Source organism: Mirounga angustirostris, unplaced genomic scaffold (assembly GCF_029215605.1).
Source record: "Mirounga angustirostris isolate CCGP_5_RB_7025 unplaced genomic scaffold, mMirAng1.0.hap1 SCAF_16, whole genome shotgun sequence".
Taxonomy (NCBI): Eukaryota; Metazoa; Chordata; class Mammalia; order Carnivora; family Phocidae; genus Mirounga; species Mirounga angustirostris.
The window spans coordinates 10942015-10961061 of NW_026991724.1; the positions used below are offsets into that span (position 1 = coordinate 10942015).

General features: G+C 35.8%; 1 protein-coding gene across 1 annotated transcript in view; it reads right to left on the reverse strand.

Annotated features, from left to right (window-relative positions):
- Positions 1–19047, reverse strand: part of CNTNAP4 (contactin associated protein family member 4) — a 258405-nt gene that overhangs the window by 27107 nt on the left and 212251 nt on the right. Inside the window, exons 16-17 of the mRNA XM_064580174.1 lie at positions 6423–6593; positions 5476–5694 (exon numbers count right to left, since the gene is read on the reverse strand). Of these exons, the coding sequence (XP_064436244.1) occupies positions 5476–5694; positions 6423–6593 (390 nt within the window). The remainder of the gene's footprint in view (positions 1–5475; positions 5695–6422; positions 6594–19047) is intronic.

The window sequence follows — 19047 nt, forward strand, 5'->3', positions numbered from 1 at the left end:
AACCTTGTAGAAAATGGGCAACAGATTTGAACAGCCACATCATAAAGGAGGATATCCAAATGGTCAATAGCTATTTGGCAATGTCTCTTAATGCTTAACATATGCACATCTTATGACCCAGTAATTCCACTGTTAGGTATAGACCCAACATAAATACAAGCATATGTTCACCAAAGGACCAGTACAAGGATGTATTTATGGTATCCAACTTTACAAGTACACAAAAGCCCATCCACCGGAAATAAATCCAGCTTTGTATTGGTACTGTCAGTTTCCCAAAAGATCCCCAGGTGATACTCATGTGCAACAAAGGGTGAGAACCAACCTTCAGAGCTTCAATATGCTCAGAGTTCAACATTAACCTTTGTGTATGGCATTTAGAAATGGTTTGCTCCAGAAGTTCAATAAATATACATGGATTTGATGCAATTCAAATGCAATGCAAATGACTTCAGAGTCTATGTCAGGAGTTCTCACTTCTCCTTCAGGTCCTAGTCACAAAGTATTGAGATGGAGTTTGCCCCATTTAAAAACCTGTCAGTAAAAGAATTTAGATTGCAAACAAAAATTGCAGAGCTAGTTGAATGAAAATCAATTCAAGGCTAATTTAAGAAACTTCTAAGAAAAATGCTGAGTTTACAAACCAAAATAGAAAATGACCACTATCACATTTCAGCTTAAAAAAATGATTGCTTCTTTTCTCTCCACCATTTCCATGGTTGGAGAATGTTTGCGGTGACTCTTGACATTGAGTCCTCAGTGTAACAGGGTCAAGGGCATATGTTTAATACACCAATTAACATCATGCCACTAAACTTATTTTTTAAAGTAATAAATAGCACCTCTGAATAGAACTGTTCAACTCAGGTCATAAATTACACACATACAGAAAGGAGAAAGTGAAAGAATGTGAAAAGGTCGGGAAAGACCCAGTGCCATAATTAAGAACAAGAATGGAGAAAGATGGGCAACAACTAGAAGGTGAATCATCATTTTTATTATGAAAAGCAATGTGATGGTTGGGATATTTGGGGAAGGGGAGGAGATGGTCACTGCATTGGTGTTTACTGTTTCTAATTACATTCCTGTCAACTGTTTTCACTTGTTCATACAAGTGGGTTTATGTTCATTATTTTATTACTCCTTCAAGTTGCATGGCATCCTACAGTTTAGATGAACAGAAGACAATTGTTCCAATATTTGGAAGTACAGGGATTGTTCTGTTTTATAATTCTTTGGTGTAGACAAACACTAGTCCACCTCTGAAACTCTCATTTCCTTTCTATTTCAATCATCATGTATCATTGTTGCTCAGCTAAATCACGTTTTTAATCATGCTTTCTATTTATTTTTACTGATTTTGCTCAGAAGGTAAAGGCATCAGTCTTGCGTCAGAGTTTCACTCTGAGATGCGGACACACTTTACAACTGATTTTTAAGGGAGAGACTGAAGCCAGCAATTGAGAAAACATATTAGATGCTTTCAGGTTATCCCATTCCACTAGTCACTTCTGAGAGACCACCAAAATCCTTAAGCTCAAGAAAAAATGTAATGTCAATAAATATCAACATAGGCCTGGTTGTGGTAGCACAGTGAGGTAGAGAATATAACTGAAATCAAAATGAATATATATTCAAATAGCCACAACATTTTACTTGTAGGTAAAAGTGTTACAGATATATCGCAAACAAACAGTTCTATATTATCGAAATCTCTTATGTTTCATATTTGTAGTATTATAAAGTAACTTTATTTGGTATTTGAAATATTCCACAATAGTGTTAATGTTTTCTGCCAAATTTGTTTACAAACAAGAAGGTACATTTTTGGTAAAAGCTACTGAATGCTGAGATACTAACATTATCTTAGGCCAACATTAGTCTTATAGTTTTGTCCCGTGTTTATAAAGATTCTGTTTCTATGTAACTTAAAACTACCATCATCATCGTCTGGACTCAAACATTTTTTTAGGAGTAGAAGTTATACTATAGACTTACTCTTTACAGTTACATTTATCTCATTAATATATCCTGATACCCTAAAACGAATGACAGTCATTATGCATACTTAAAAATACTGATTAGCCATAATTATTTTTAAGATGGATGGGTGAACTACAAATTAAACTCTTGAACTTGCAAGTAAGGGGAATGAAATTACCCTTTAAAATCTGAACCAGAAGATCAATTCTGTTGAATCAGAGCAGAGACTCCCAGTCATCCACAGAGTCATGGCTCGGAGAACAGACTTAACTCTAGAATATTGTAAGGTATTCATACATGGGGAAACAGTGTCCAAGACAGGGTCCCTTCAATATTTGACTGTGTGCTGGCACAGAACATATGAACAAAGCAGCCCAATTTCCTGGGAATGTGTGATTGTGGGATGGGTGGAATCTCACTGAAGAAAAGGGAGGAAGGGGAATATTTTCTCTGGGCTGTGAAGAAGGGACCAGCAGTCTTTTGCAGCCTGGCAGGACTATGGTTTGTAGGGCTTATAGTATATATAATCCAGACTGAAGGGTCAGGGAACAGCTTGAATCATCTTACAAATTATGATAAAGGAAGAAAACAAGAAACACGAATTTCAGTTGAAATTGAAAACTGAGAAATGATGCAAGGATCCCAGACACCTACAAAGTGTCTTGTCCCCAAGAAGATTAGCAGGGCTAAGAAGTAACATACTAATAGCAACAACCCATCCAGCACAAGTTGTATACGTCTACACTTAAAGTATGGACCACCACTGGTTTTCACCATCTCCTCTCCAGCCCCTGCTACCGCTAACTCCCACAGGGACCACAAATCCAAATTCTTCGACTGTCTCACAAGACCCAACATATAACTTGACCACGATTGACACCACGCTTTCCCTCAGACTGACTCTCCCCTCCGGCCACAATGGCTTCCTCCTTGCTCCCTGACTCCTAAAGCTCCCCCTCTTCACGTCAAGCATGGTCCCTCTGCCAGTAATTCTCTCCCTTCAGATGTTCACAGGTTCCCTCTTCTACTTTCTCTGGCCTCTCTTCAAAGGTAAGGTCCTCAGAGGACACTCCCCTGACCACCCTACTTCAAGTAGAAGCCCCCCAACCCAAGTCATTTCCTGACATTTTATATTATTTATCATTATCTGAAGCTGTATGCACACACACAGACACACAAATATATGTGTGTGCGTGCATGTACAAAATGTGTGATATTAATAAATATACTATAAATAATATCTATTTTGTCTTACTACTTACTCTTTTATTGCTTGCCTCTTGTCTCCCACTGAAACATACTACCAGGAATGCAGAGAGCTACTTTTTGGTCTTAGTAAGTGTTATATTAAGTTAGTTCTAATTTTTTCTGATTTTTTACTAGTTTTTTACCCACTTTGCACTAATTTGGTATAACCTTTTAAATTATAATTTAACCCCCACTGAAGTATTTTCATCTAGAAATTCAAAAAATATTCTGATTTGTGTGAAAGTAATGTTACAAACTGAGAAATTAATATTTTGTTGTGTAAGTATAGTTTTTATTAATTTGGTTGGGGCCCTTTCGCATGACAGGGGTCCACTCATGTGGTAGAGGTAAAGATAAAAAGAAGACCCTGATGTGCCTCTCCCTAAGCCTTTTAAAAAACAGGAGTCCTTCTTCCAATGTCATCACAGTAACCTTGTCAATTTTCTTGGTTACCTATGAGTAAAAAGAAGGGAATTATATAAACAGATTTTTATTAATAGTGGATGTAACAATTTTTTCAGAGATCTTTCTGCTTTTCTTTTTAGTTGTCAGTGACTTGACTTAAACATAGTAATGACTTTGGTTTATAAAACGTTCACACAGGCAGTCCTTGGATTTGAACACATATGGGAATATCAAAAGCCTAACCAATTGCCACCATAAAGATGAAATCTGTTAGGTATATTTATTAAAATTATAACACATGATTGATGGCAAAAGACTCAAGTCTGTTCCAACACAGTCTTCTGATATAATAACAGTACTTTTAACCATTACAACTACCTGAAATCAAATTAAGGCCAGGATTCCTATCAACACACACTATATAGTGACTTCATTTCTATGAAGTTAAAATTCACACAAAGGATGAAAGTTCATGTTCAGGCGAACTGCAACAGATTTCACTGAAAAAAATTCGAGGACTGTTTCAGCCTCCTCAATTTCCAAGAATAGTAAGGCGATTTCCAAGATACTGACAGATTTTAAATTGCCATACCTTTGGTTGCAGCCATCTCTCAGTTTTTGTATATCAAGAAATATCTACGTCAGTTTCCTGACTGAGCTTCTGGCATGTTACTAAAAGAAAAGTTATGTATTCCAAGTATTCCTTACTATTTCCATACCCTTAAATACGTCAGCTGAGTGGCTGCAAGATCATGATTAGGTCGTCCATTACAGTGCCCTACTCATAGAGGCTGCTCATTAACTGTTTATTGAATGAAAGAATTAATGATAGAATGAGGAGTATATAAATTCACTAGAAATCCCAAACGTCTCTTAGTCAAATAAGTCACAAATTGGCTTATCTTTTGCAGTGAGAGTAATAAAACAAGACTATTAAGCAATAAAAGATGTAATGGGAATCTGTTGAATTTTGTTCTAAAACATAACTCTTAAAAATGCTTGAAACATAATTTCTGATCATTTATAATTTATTCTGCTTTATAGGGTTGTTGTGCCCTTATTTATATTAAAATATATGAGAAGTGATCAAGTAAGAAATAATTCCTGAACTTAATGGTCGATGAGTTCTATAAAGTAATTAGCAAAGATTGAAAATAAAACAAACACTTCCAGAAGGATTCCACTATCAAGTCTACACATACCAAGGGAATGTATTTAGGCAATAAAGGAATATCTGGATATAAGCATGAGGTAGGTGATCAGAAGGTATCCGAAAAGTGGGCAAAATGAGAGACACCAGCAGAAGAACTGATGATTTATACATTTTGCTCCTGTTTTTCTTTTTTTCCTCTATTGGCCTGTTCTTTGACAGGGGTCCCTGTCTGGCATCAGGCGGAACTACACAGAGGGTTCCTTAAATCCCCTGAGAACAGAGATAAACAACCCCCAACAAAACACTAAAAGCACTAATGTAAGAAATAAAACAAAACAAAACCAAAACCAAAAAAACCCAAACTGGAACCAATTACATAATCTGTAATATTAAGAATCCAGGTTTAGGAATGAATCAAACACAAATTCAAATCTCATTTACTAGGTAGATTTCTGAAAGCAAGGTATTTCAATCCCTTGTGCCTCAGTTAGTTCATCAGTAAAATGGGGTTAACCCATTTCACAGATTGGTTATGAGGGAAAAATAAAACACCTGGCATGCCTAGAACATAGGTTCTCAATAAACAGTGGCTTGTTGTGGTTATCAGTTGGTACTATTTCATTTTGGCCCACCTCTACACTTAGGTCATAGAGTTCAATGACAAACTACTTCCCAACAGAACTTACCCACGAAGAGCTGACTGTTGAGCTGTAAAAGGATGTGCCCATCAGTGGGAGCAGGCTGTGTCTTCGGTAAGAGCTGATCCACTTGAAGAGATGCCTCTTTCATGTTCCTTTCCACCCTGACGTGGTGCCACTGGTTGTCGTTGAAATGAGTGGGTGACTGCACCGAGATTTCAAAAGGTCCATTCCCCACATCAAATGAAAAGGTCACTACTGCTGGAGCTGGAAATAGGAGATAGGAAGATTGTTCCAGTTAGTCCATGTGGTGGACAGAGGAGTCCTCAACACACTTAGGAATAGCACCATGACATGGCAATCATGAAATATAAAGGTAACGGCTTAAATCTTACGGAAGGAACCGATGACATCAGTCAAGAATAGACGTGGAATGAGAACAGAAAATCCATTTGGAAAAAAACCCGAGATTTTAAGAAACTCATCCTCAGAGTTAATTTTGCATATCGATAGAGCAAAGCTATTAAGCCAGAACAAGAAAACTATATAGCATCTGGCATTTTATGTAAAAATTTTTACAATGATTCAAAGTTTATCTAATTTTAAAAGCACGTAATATACATTTGATAATAAGATACTAATAGTGGCCTAAGAGTATACCAAAATTATATGGCATACAAAATTAAATGGCTGGTCGATTTAATTAAGTAATTCTGTAATTACCTGAGAATTGAGTTTTTAAAAAGTTTTAATTATTTGGATTTAAAACCCTAATTCAATTGGTTCTACAGAATACTAATTATTTTCCCAAATTATTGCGTTATATATTAAATTATTTTCTAGCAGAAAGGCTAACTTAATATCATAGATTTTTTTCCAAAAGGACACAGTGAAAAGATTTAGCTGATAAAGTAGAAACACAGTAGTTTAACAATTAGTTAAAGGATTTACTATTAAATAGAATCCCACAAGCTTCTAAGGAAAAGGAGACTCACAGCGTAGCTCTATCCTTATAAAATCGGTAATCCCCAGGTTCTCTAAAAATACCCCAGATGAAGCTGTTGTCTTAAAAAAGAAAGACACATCTGCACTAAGTTCTCCATGGAAAGTAGGAAAATGAAGGTATGAAGCCTCAGTATTGAAGGAAGCTGAATTCCAAAATGACCCTGTTTAAAAAAAAAAAAAAGGAAAAAATCAAAAAGAAAAATTCATAAAATAAAATGAATGACATAATTACATTTTCTATTTTTAGCATTTATACAAACCTGCTTTTCTTTTTTCTATTAACTATATAGTACACAGGATGGGAGCCCAAGGATTGCAATCCTGGATTCCTTCCAACATAGGAGAGAAATGAACACTGCAGAAATGGTCTGAATGTTATATTTTATATAAGAAAATCAGCCTCACCCTAAACACCACCCTCTGCCCTAAGTGATATAAGAATCTGCCAACTATTGATTAATAGACTGAATTTTTTGTATAACTTGAAAATTGAAACACCTACATTCCTTTGAATAACAAAAAATCGAAAGAAGCTCAAAGCATTTTTTTGTTCTGACACTTCTAACACACACACTCCAAAGAGTTACACCCTCAACTAACTGTTTTCATTAATGGGCTTTGCGATTTTCTAAACTGAGACTGGCATTCGAAATACTCTCAACCAATTAAAGATCAAGACACTACTTAGTCTGTGCTATGCTGATCTCCTCATGAAAATGCTCTTCTCATTCAGAATTACCTTCTACTTCGCGTGTAATAGTGAAGTAGATAAACAGCAGGAAAGGACTCTGAAAAAGTTGAAAAATGCTCAATATAAGGAGAAAAATGGGTAAAAGGCTGGGGTATAAATTAAGAGATCTGAGAAAAACTTATGTGGACTATAATTTAATTATGATTTCTGTCCACAGGCAACTTATCTTCACTTTTCCCATTCATTTTGCTGGTGCTGTATCGACAACTTTCCTTTTGGAAAAATACCATGGGGCTCCTATAGCTGACCGTTTGGGAAATAAAATATAAATGCAGTGGCACGAGGTGGCAGGAGTGAGATCCAAGTGGCTATGTGTGGTTGATGAGAAACACCATCAGAGAAACCAACTATGTATTACTGCTACCACCAGCAAGTTCTCGACACATCAACCATGAACATGTATCTTGAGTTTGAAGCAACTGCCTCCATACACACTCACAACACTGGACAAAATTCTACCTAAACTACCTTTCTCGAAGACGTATTGATCCGCTGAAGTTAGAAAACAGTAATTTCAAAACAATGGCTCGTTATGTTTGCAGGGAACAGATACCTAGAGTTAAAAAATCACAGACTCGACTCAATTCTATCTGTTCCTTAGATTTTAATTTATTTTGTATAAATTTCGGACCGAACAAGCAGTGGTTGTATCTATTTTACTTTTTCTGTTTTTCTTAGGGACCTCATTCAAAAGTCAATTCTCAGCTCATCTGTGAACAATTTTAGAGTTGAATTTATTCAGCTGAGAATATACTTTGAGGGCTTTTTTTCCCCCTAAAGCCAAATGAAACTGCCTATTATCTGAGTTTGACAAGCCTAGTCCTTATTTCCATTTTACAATTATTTCTATGATGAGACATTTGGATCTCTAGGAAAGAACGCAAGAAAATGCAAAATACCAAGTCAGGTATAACAACACATTTGTGTTCTTAAAAGGTCTTACCTGTCCCATTTTTAAAAGGGATTAAATGCCTTTCTGTTGAATGTGATATACATGAAAATTAAAGTTGTAACTCTAAATTATGGAATATTATTGAATCTTATTCATTTGGTCAGATTTAAAAGAACATTCAGAATTCCTTAAAGGTCTAAATTAGATAATATCATTATAAAACATAATACTTCAGATGTTTCATTTATATATCACAACTAACCCAATAAAGCATCCTATCGAAGGCTTCAGGGAACTGGTTGAAACAAAGGAACAACTCTTTGAACTGCTGCTATCTTTACAATGAATGCTTTTACAGCAATGAAAACAATTTATTACCTTAGGTAGCTCAAACATTCTCACACACATAATCGTGCCTATTTTGTCTAGTTAGCAAACCTTATTGTGCAGATTCACAATAGGTAAAAAATAGAGAACATTTTATTGGAGCAAGAAATTGCTGCTAATTCAAAACAATTATAAAGAAAGCAAAGGCCAATACTTCCATGATCGAATAATGTTTATGGCATATGATACCTCAGCTCTTTACAGACTGTGCTATTAGGAAGCACCCAGGAGAATGTGAACTGCCTCAGAGAAAGGAGGGGAGAGGGAGGGTGGCAGAGCAGAGCCCAGCAGGCAGGCACGAGCAGGAAGCTGCAGGTCTTTTGAAGAAAGAGTTTCTGGCTGAAGTGGCTTAAAAATCCTTAAGCTGCACCAGTAGCAACTTTGAATGCAATCACTTGCTGGATTCGTCAGGAGAGTTAGACCCCTTTTATTAGCCCAACAAAAACAAATCATGATGTGTTATTCTATGTGATTCACTAGTAATAGTAAATAATTTTAAGTAATTCATAATTAATATATTTTCAATTCAATTCAGTATAGGGTACTAAAAATTTGGAAAGATTCCTTCAGGAATTCCACCTTTTATCTTTCAAAAAAAAAAAAAAAGTAACGGATAATGGGATCCGTAGAAGAAGAAGAGGTACGAAAGATTCAATTCCATACACAAAGTAAAAAGAGCTCATTTAGGAAAATTAACTAGGTAAAATGCCAAGATTAGAAGTAATTTAAAAAATATTCCTTCTGCTAAGCTTTTATTTATATCATGAATAGATTATCCTTTTAAAATAACAGTTATAGAGACAAAAAGCAGATTAGTGGTTTTCTAGGACTGGGGAGAAAGGCAATTGGAGAATGATAGGCGCTAACGGGTGGAGAGTTCTCTTTGCGTGACAAAAATGTTCTTAAATTGATTGCGGTAATGATTATACAATGCTATAAATATACTATAAGCCATTAAGTAGTTCATTTTACATACATGAATTGTATGGTATATAAGTTATATCACAATAAAGCTGTTTTTAAAAAAGGACAATATTTGAAAAAGCTGTTATTTTTTAAGGCGCTGTGTTTTACTTTTAAAAGTAGAATGCATATGACATGCTAACCCTACCTTTCTTTCTTTCTTTATTGAGGTATGATTGACATGTAAAGAGCTGTGCATATTTAATGTGTAAAACTCGGTAAGTTTGGTAACACTACCATTCTTTAAAGTAAATAAAATGAAGTAAAATATAGAAACTCCAAGGCAAGGGATAATTTACTAGTCAAACAGATCTTCCTAGAATGTGTAAGAATCATTTGTAAAAGGCAGAAATATACTTTCTTTCATTAGAATTTTTATTTTGAGATAACTCTAGATTCTCATGTAGTTGTAAGAAATAATACAGAAAGATTCTGTGTACCCTTTAGCTGGTTTTCTCCAAAGGTAACATCTTGCAAAACCATAGCACACTATTGAAACCAGAATGTTTACACTGATACCAGTCAAGATGCAGGACATCTGCATCATTGCAAGTATTCCTCATGCTTCTCTTTTATAGCCACACCCACTTCTCTCCTGCCTCACCCCTTCTGTAACCTTGTGACAACCCCTAGTCAGTTCTCCGAGGTCATCTGAAGAATGTGCTATAAATAAAGGCATACAGTATGTAGCCCCTTGAGATTAACATATTTTTCACTCAGATTTACTCCCTGAAGATAAGACAGGTTTATGTGTGTCAGTAATTCATTTCTTCTTATTGCTGAACAGCATTCCATGTATGGAAAATCAGTTTGACCATTCTCCTATTGAAAGACATCTGGATTCTTTCTAGTTTTCAGCAATTACGAACAAAGCTGCTATAAACACCCAGGTACAAGTTTTTATATGAATATAAATTCTCAGTTCTCTGGGATAAGGCCCAGGAATACCGTCCCTGAGTCGTATGGAGAGTTGCAACGTTTTACTTTTTAGGAAACTGCCGGACTCCTTTCCAGAATGGCTATATCATTTATATCCCCACCAGCAATGTGTGAGTGATCAGGTTTCTTCATGTCCTGGCTGAATTCCTGTCACTACTTTTGTTTCAGCCATTTGCAAGGTATGCAGTGACATCTCATTGTGGTTTTGATACACATTTTCCAGTAGCTAATGATTTTGAGTATCTTTTTGTGTGTTTAATTGCCATTTGTGGCCTTTTAGTGAAATCTCTCTTCATGTCTTTTATCCATTATATCTCTGGCTTGCAGAAGGCCACCTTCTCACATGGCCTTTCCTCTGTGCACAGGTGGGAAGAGAGAACTCTCTGGGGTCCCTTTCTCTTCATATAAGCACACCAGTCCAACCAAATTAGGGCCCCACCTTTATGACCTCATTTAACTTGAATTACCTCCTTAAAGACTCTACCACTTAATACAGTTACATTGGAGTTAGAGCTTCAACATATAAACTTTGGGGTGGGGAAACAATTCAATCCATAACATCCATATTTTAATTGGATTGTTTCTTTTTTTCACTGTTGATTTCTGAGGGTTCTTTATATATTCTAGTTACTAGTCCTTTGTCAATTCTCAGTCCTCATCTTACTTAACCTATCGAAAACAATTAACATAGTTTATTATTTTCCCCTCCTTGAAACATTTTCTTCACTTGGATCCAGAACACCAACACTCTTTTGCCTTTCTCATTAGTGCTATAATTCTGTTTTTCTTTCTTCCTCCTCACCTCCTCAACCTATTAATGGTGGAACACCCCCAGTTCCTATCATTACACTTCTCCATCCACAATGACTCCTGCTGGTCCATTTCATGGCTTTAAATATGCTGATGACTTACAAATACATATCCGAAGCCTGGAACTCTCAAACTAACAACTCCACATCTCTACCTGAACACTTCCATCTCAACTTTAATATGTTCAAAAACTGAGTTCTTCATATTCTTCTCCAACTCCTTGACCCCAGCAATATTCTCCCTCTTGATTAATGCCAATTCTGTGCCTCCAACTGATTATTTGACCAAACACCTTGTGTTATTCTTGACTCTTCTGCAGCCTACATTGATCCATCAGCAAACTGTACTGCTTCTGCTTTTGAACTATTCCCATACTACAACTATCATTATTGTGCCCATGGCCCAAGCCACCATGATCCCTCAGCTGGGTTGGCAATATGGTCTCATAAATGGCCTCCCTGCTTCCACCTTCCCCATTAAATCTCATTAAAATGTAAATTAGATCACACCAATCCTCTACTCAAAATTCTCTAATGTTTTCCAATCTCATTGAATTTGAAAAATAAAGACCTCTCAAAACCCTCCACGATCTGACCACCAGATCTTCGAATATCTTCTGTTATTCCTTGCTCACTCTGCTCCAGACATTTTGACCATCTTGCTGTTCCATGAACATTCCCATCTCTGCATGGTTACTCTGGCTTCTTCCTCTGTCTAGAGTACTCTTTGCCAGATATACACATGCTTTGCTCCCTATTTCCTTCAGATTTTTATTCAAATGCCACCTTCTTATTGAGCATCTTATGACCACTCTATTTAAAATTTCCAATCCCATACCACCCCCACCTCAACTATATTGTCTTCACAACACTTACTAGCATCTATCATATCATATATTTTACTTATATATTGTCTACCTCCCCCCCAAGAGAACTCAAGCTCCAAGAATACAGATACTTTTGTCTATTTTGTTCCCTTTGTGTGTGTGCTCTCTGTCTGTCTTTCTCTTGGGATGTGGGGAAGGCATAGTAAAATGTATGGGCTCAATAAATATTTGTTGAATGAAATTATGAGATTTCCTTTGTCAAAGTAGCGATAAGAAGGATTAACTGCTCCTAGTTTGGTTGTATTATATGTATCTTAATAAATACACTCAAATTCTTAAGTAAACAAGTAGAAAGAGGGGGCCAGGAGAGAGAAGGAAGAAGAAGAAAAGGAGGAAGGGGTAAAAAGGTGAAGAAACTTCAGGGAAATTAAATAAAGAAAACCTAAGGAAAGAAAATAAAAATATAAAACTTAAAAAGAATTTCTTAATGGTAGAGGATTATCAGACATAGTGGAACTTGCAAAATTATATGATTATCTGTTGAAATGGAATTGATCCTCACTCTTTTTAATGGTTTATATGTAGTCTGTCAAATGGAACAGAACTCTTTCGAATGGAAGAGAAATTAACCAAATCACTAGTCAATATCTTTCTCCAGTCTACAAATGTAATTTCTGCAAAGTTATTTATTGCCTACATGCACCTGTGATTATTTAATGCATTTTGGGCAGCTATGATTTCTCAGACAGCTGAACAAGTCAATACAGACAAAATGAAAAAACTAATTTTATTGACAAGAATTTCTTAGAACAAGAAACTTAGAACAATCTTTTCTAACTATGTAAGTTTTGGGGGTTCCTTAACTGACATAAAATTTCAACAATGAATTAACTGAGAAGAAATACATTGAGGGGCGCCTGGGTGGCTCAGTTGCTAAGCGTCTGCCTTCAGCTCAAGTCATGATCTCAGGGTCCTGGGATCGAGCCCCACATCGGGCTCCCTGCTCTGCGGGAAGCCTGCTTCTCCCTCTCCCACTCCCCCTGCTTGTGTTCCCTCTTTCACTGCCTCTCTCTGTGTAAAAAAATAAATAAAATCTTTTTTTTAAAAAAAGAAATACACTGAATAAAATAGTTAGAAAAATTCAAATGCCAGAGTTGAAAAGATTATCTTGTTCAGATTAATGAACTGAGAGCAGAAATTTAGATCACATTTGCAACAACAAACTGCTTAAAAATGTACATTTTATACATTTTACCACATCACATCGAATTTCAGGAAAAACTAATGCCAATGCACAACACTGAGATGTATCCTTGTTAAGTTACTGGCCTTTAGGGGAAATTATTCCTTAAAGTATTCAGTTAGAAAAAGCCAGTCATCTAGAAGGTGAAAAAACCAGTTTGTCTTCATAATACAGCAATATTCAATATCAGGAGACAAAGGAGCACTATCCACAAATTTCTGAAAGAAAATGTATCCAGCCTACTTTTTTTGTTAAAGCAATAGGCAAATATTCTCAAATTTGAAAGAAATCTGAGAATAAAGCACACACAAATCTTTTTTGAGGAAGAATAAAAATAAAACCCTACTTCATAATGAAATGTCAGCAAAAGATATCTAGAAAAGCTGTGGAAGAGAAGATGACTGCATCTCTCAGTGCAGACAAAAGTAGAAAAGTATGTACAAATGGTGAAAGTCACAAAGGGTGACCCCCCCCAAAATGTTACACCAGTTTCTAAAAAGTTCAAATGTAAGGTTACCTTATAATCCAGAAGTTCTACTCCTAGAAATATACTCAAGATAACTGAATTATATAAGAAAAAAGATAAATGAAAACATATGTTCACAAAACCTCATACACAGATGTTCACACCAGCATTATTTATAATAGCCAAAAAATGGAACCAACCCAAATGTCCATCAACTGATTAATGGGTAACCAAAATGTAGCCTATCCATACAATGGAATATTATCTGGTCATAAAAAATAATGAAGTGTTGACACATGGTACAACATGGATAAATCTTGGCACTATCATGCTAAGTGAAAGAAGCCAGTCACAAAGACCACATATTCTGTGTTTTCATCTAATGTTGTTGACTGGGGTTGGTGTCGGGGTGGGAGGGAAAAAGGGAATGTTTCCTCAATGGGACTAGGTTTCTTTTTGGGGTGATGAAAATGTTCCAAAACTGGCTGTGGTGATTGCTGCATAACTCTGTAATATACAAAAATGATTAAATATACTAAAGTATGATTAGATTGTACACTTTAAATGGGTAAATTGTAAGGCATGTGAATTATTTCTTACTAAAGCTGTTACCAAAAGATAATATAAAGTTAAACCTGCAAAGTTTGTTTTAGAGTTCTGAAGCAACAAATATTCTCAAGCACATGCAAACTCAAGAAATGCAACACTCATGGGTCTTCCTGGAGGAAAAACAGAAAACATCAGCTACCTGACAAGGCAATCCAAGAAGAAATAGATCAAAATAAAAAATCATTCAAGAATAGAGAGGCTATGATGACAGACTAGTGGCAGGCATTAAGAATCAACTATAGAAATAACAGCAAAACTACCAAAAGGACAGGTGGGGGAGAAAAAGGAGAGAAGAGGGCAAATGAGTGTTACTTTTCCCATTTTTCACAATAGATCAATACTGTCCAAAATTTAAAAATGAATTTAATATGAAACCTAGTGACTCTATAACTTTTCAAATTTTCATAATCTTTTCTTAAAGTTTAGTGGGATCATTCAAGTAGAACATATATTTATGAGATACATAAATAATGTAAAGCAATTTCCTTGGCTTCCATTTGGTTTCTCCTTTCTCTGTCAATTTCTATTAATAAAATTTTGCAAACTTATTTCTCAATCCCTTTTTCTATTTTTTTTTGTCTAGGGTAGTGCTTCTCAACCTGAGGCAATTTTGCCCCCAGGAGACATTTGGCAATTTCTGGAGACATATTTGGTTGTCACAACTAGGGGAAAGGTGCTACTAGTGGGTTGAGACCAGGGATACTGCTAAATGTCCATCAATGCACAAACAGCCCCCAATCATAATAGGCCAAATGTCAGGAGTGCCGAAGTTGGGAAACCCTGCTCTAGAAATACCTAGCAATGCCTGGAATAATACTCGCTGGTATTAATCATTATTTCTGAGCTGTGTGACTCTTGGTGATTATTATACTCTTTTCTTTGACATTTCTGTATATCTTAAAATTTTATAATGACTGTATCAGTTAAGTCACTAATATTTAATATTTAAAACAAAAAATAAAGGTATGCATGTGTATAAAACTGTCACAAAAGCATCTTATTATAGTCTTGAGAATTATCAGGATTGCCAGTCTCAGAAAAGTGGAAATTTTTTGGAAGTGTTAGAAAGAATGTTCCCTCACATTTGTGAAACAGCTTGACTACCAGTTACTAGCTAGCAATGTAAGTCAGAACAGAACACAAAACAAAACAAAATAGACCACAAAATATTTTTTTCTCCAAGTAGAAAGTGTTTCAGTTTTATAAAGGCACGGTACTATTAGAAAAGTGAAAATCAAAAACAATTAATATTAAGTAGTATCATGTACTCATTTGAAAACACTTTCGCTGCCACAGCCCAAGTGTATTGACGAAAAATGGTTCAGATGGAACTAGATTTTTATGTACTATGTGATTTTTCAATTGGAATAAGTCTTCCAATATAATCTAAGCTCTTCATTAAAAGTATATATTTGCACATCATTTAATTGCTTATATAATCAAAACCTTATTCCTGTCTCTTACAAATAATTCAAAGCTATAGGTTTCTTGAGCTGTATATGATGGATCATTCTCATTCTTTCATAAACTGCTATTTATCGATTATCTTTCATGTAACAGGTAATGTACTAGGTGCCAGGAACACAATAATAAATGAGCAATGGATCTGCTCTTAAGAGGCTCAAAAATAATTAAAAGCCAGTATGAAAAATATATCTTTGTCGTTTTTTCAACATTCTTTGAAAGTGTAAGACGAGGTCCTCTAGAGACCTGTGGGAGGCTTCATGGCGGAAGGCTGTGAACCTGAGTGTCACAGGTTTCAGTAAACGGCTTGGGGAGATTTTGCGGATGAAGGAAAGCAAATGAAGGGGTAGTGGAGCCAGATGCCATCAGGGGTCCATGAGGTTTCTTTCTGCTGCAGGACGTGCAGAAGTAGGGAAAGGTCTTTGTAGATGTCCTCCTGATGAATGTCAAAAAAGCCTTAACCCTGTGCATCAATACTGGACATTCACACTTTCTCCTTAGTATTTGGGGAGAGTTCTGAAAACACTGCAAGCACAGCTGACACGCTCTCCAGCTAATTTTTGTGCAGGCTGAAGTTGAGGGATTACCAGTCAAGAAGACTTTGGATGGTACCTCAAAATGAGGATGTTCCCACTGTTTCTGGGGGAAAGGAAAGTACATGGGTATGCCCTCTCACTAGTTAGAACCTCTCTATTAACCAGTAAACCCAGATGTTTTCCCGTGATTCTTTCTTTTGACTCTTTTGCTTCTAAAGTTAATATAAATCAGAAACAGATTCAGCAGGATTCTATAAGCGTCTTGAAGAATAACCGTGTTACTAAAACCTTTCCTGTTTTATGAATTTACTTCTGGTATTTTTTTTTTTTTTGAAGGACAGTTGACACACAATGTTACATTAGTTTCAGGTGTACAGCATAGAGATTTGACAACTCTATACTATGCTGTGTTCACCACAAGTGTAGCTACCATCTGGCATCACCCAACACTATTACAATGCCATTGACTATATTCCCTATTCTGTCCCTTTTGTTCCCATGGTTTATTCATTCCATAATCAGAGTCTGGTCCTCCCAATCCCCTTTAGCCATTTCACCCATCCCATACTGCCCTCCCCTCTGGCAACCACCATTTTGTTCTCTGTATCTATGGGTCTGTTTCTGTTGTTTTGTTTTGTTTTTTAGATTCCACATATAAGTGAAATCATATGGCATTTGCCTATCTCAGTCTGATTTATTTCACTTAGCATAATACCTTCTAGGTCCATCTGTGTTGTCACAAATGACAGATCTCATTCTTTTTCATGGCTGAGTAATATTCGTGTGTGTGTGTGTGTGTGCGCATGCATGTGCGTGTACTGCATATATAATCTATACTGCATATATTTTGGGTATTACCCCTTGTCGGATATATCATTTGTAAATATCTTCTCCCATTTAGAATGTTGCCTTTTTGTTTTGTTAATGGTTTTCCTTCCTGTGCAAAAGTTTTTTATTTTGGTGTAGTCCCAAAAGGTTATTTTTACTTTTGTTTCCCTTGCCTGGGAAGACATAGCTAGAAAAATGCTGCTAAAGCTGATATACAAGAGATTACTGCCTGTATTTTCTTTAAGGAGTTTTATTGTTTCAGGTCTCACATTCAGGTCTTTAATCCACTTTGAGTTTATTTTTATGTATGGTGTAAGGAAGTGGTCCACTTTCATTTCTTGCATGCAGTTGTTCAGTTTTCCCAACACTATTTGTTGAAGAGGTTGTCTTTCCCCCATTGTGTATTCTTGCCTCCTTTCTTGTAGATTAATTGACTGTACAAGTGTGGGTTTATTTCTGGCTCTCCATGCTGTTCCATTGATCTATGTGTCTATTTTTGTGCCAGTACCAGTTTTGGTTACTATACCTTTGTAGTATACTTGAAATCTGGGATTGTGATCCCTCTCACTTTGTTCTTCTTTCCCAAGGTTGGTTTGGCTATTTGAGGTCATTTGTAGTTTCATACAAATTTTAGCATTATTAGTTCCAGTTCTATGAAAAATACAATTGGTATTATCATAGGCATTCCACTGAACCTGTAGATTGCTTTGGCATATGGGCATTTTAACAATATTAATTCTTCCAATCCATGAGAATGGCATATCTTTGTTTGTGTTGTCAATTTTTTTCATCAGTGTCTCCTAGTTCTACGGTATTTTTTTTTAAGTGAACCAATTTTTCAATTAAGCAATTATCATCCTTGGTAAAAAAAAAAAAAAACAAAAAAATGTAGCATTCTGGTGAGTGATGTTGATAATAATAGAGGTTATCCGTGTGTGTGGGCAGGGGATATATGAGTTTCCTCTCAATTTTGTTATAAACCTAAAATTGCTCTAAAAAAGGCAAAAAATTAAACAACCATAATTATAACTACTCATAATAGTAGTTGCTTGTTTTGTTTTTGTTTTTTTTGGAGTCAGATGTATTGAAGGATAATTTACAGTAATAAAAATCACCCTTTCTTTGTGTAGGAATTTTGACAAATGCATAAAGCCATGAAACCACCACCACACTTAAGATACAGAACGCATCCTTCACGTTGGGGAGCGTGTGTGCTGTGGTAAGTGCTGCGAATTGTGTGGGACTGACTAGTCACAGACCTGTACCCCTGAAACAAATAATACATTATATGTTAATAAAAAAAAAAGGACACACAGAAGAAAAAAAAAGAACATGTCCTTCACCTGTTCCCCTTTGCAAAATTCCTCTCACCTGAAGCTGTTACAGAGATTCTTTTTCTGCTCCCATGATTGTGCCTTTTCCACAGTATCTTAGTTATTGAATAATAGTCCAGCATGTAGTATTTTACATAAGGCTTCTTTCACTTAACATAAAGCACTGGAGATTCATTCATGTTGTTGCATGTATCAATACTCCATTTCTTTTTATTGTTCAGTAGTATTCCACTGTATAGTATGGATACACCACAGTAAAATGGGAAGTTTAGTCAACCACTAGTTGATGGACATTTGGGTGGTATCCAGTTTTAGGAGACTATGAATAGAGCTAATATAAAACTTTACATACAGGTTTTTCATTTCTCTTGTGTACCTAGGAATGGGACTGCTGGATCATATGGTAAATATGAGTTTAACCTGTAAAATAATCTGCCAAACTATTTTTCAAAGTGGCTGTAACATTTTGCATTTGCACCAGCTATGAGGGTTCCAGTTATTCCGTATCTTCACCAGCATTTGGTATTGTCGGGGTTTTTGTTTTTTAATTTTAGCCATTTTAATGGT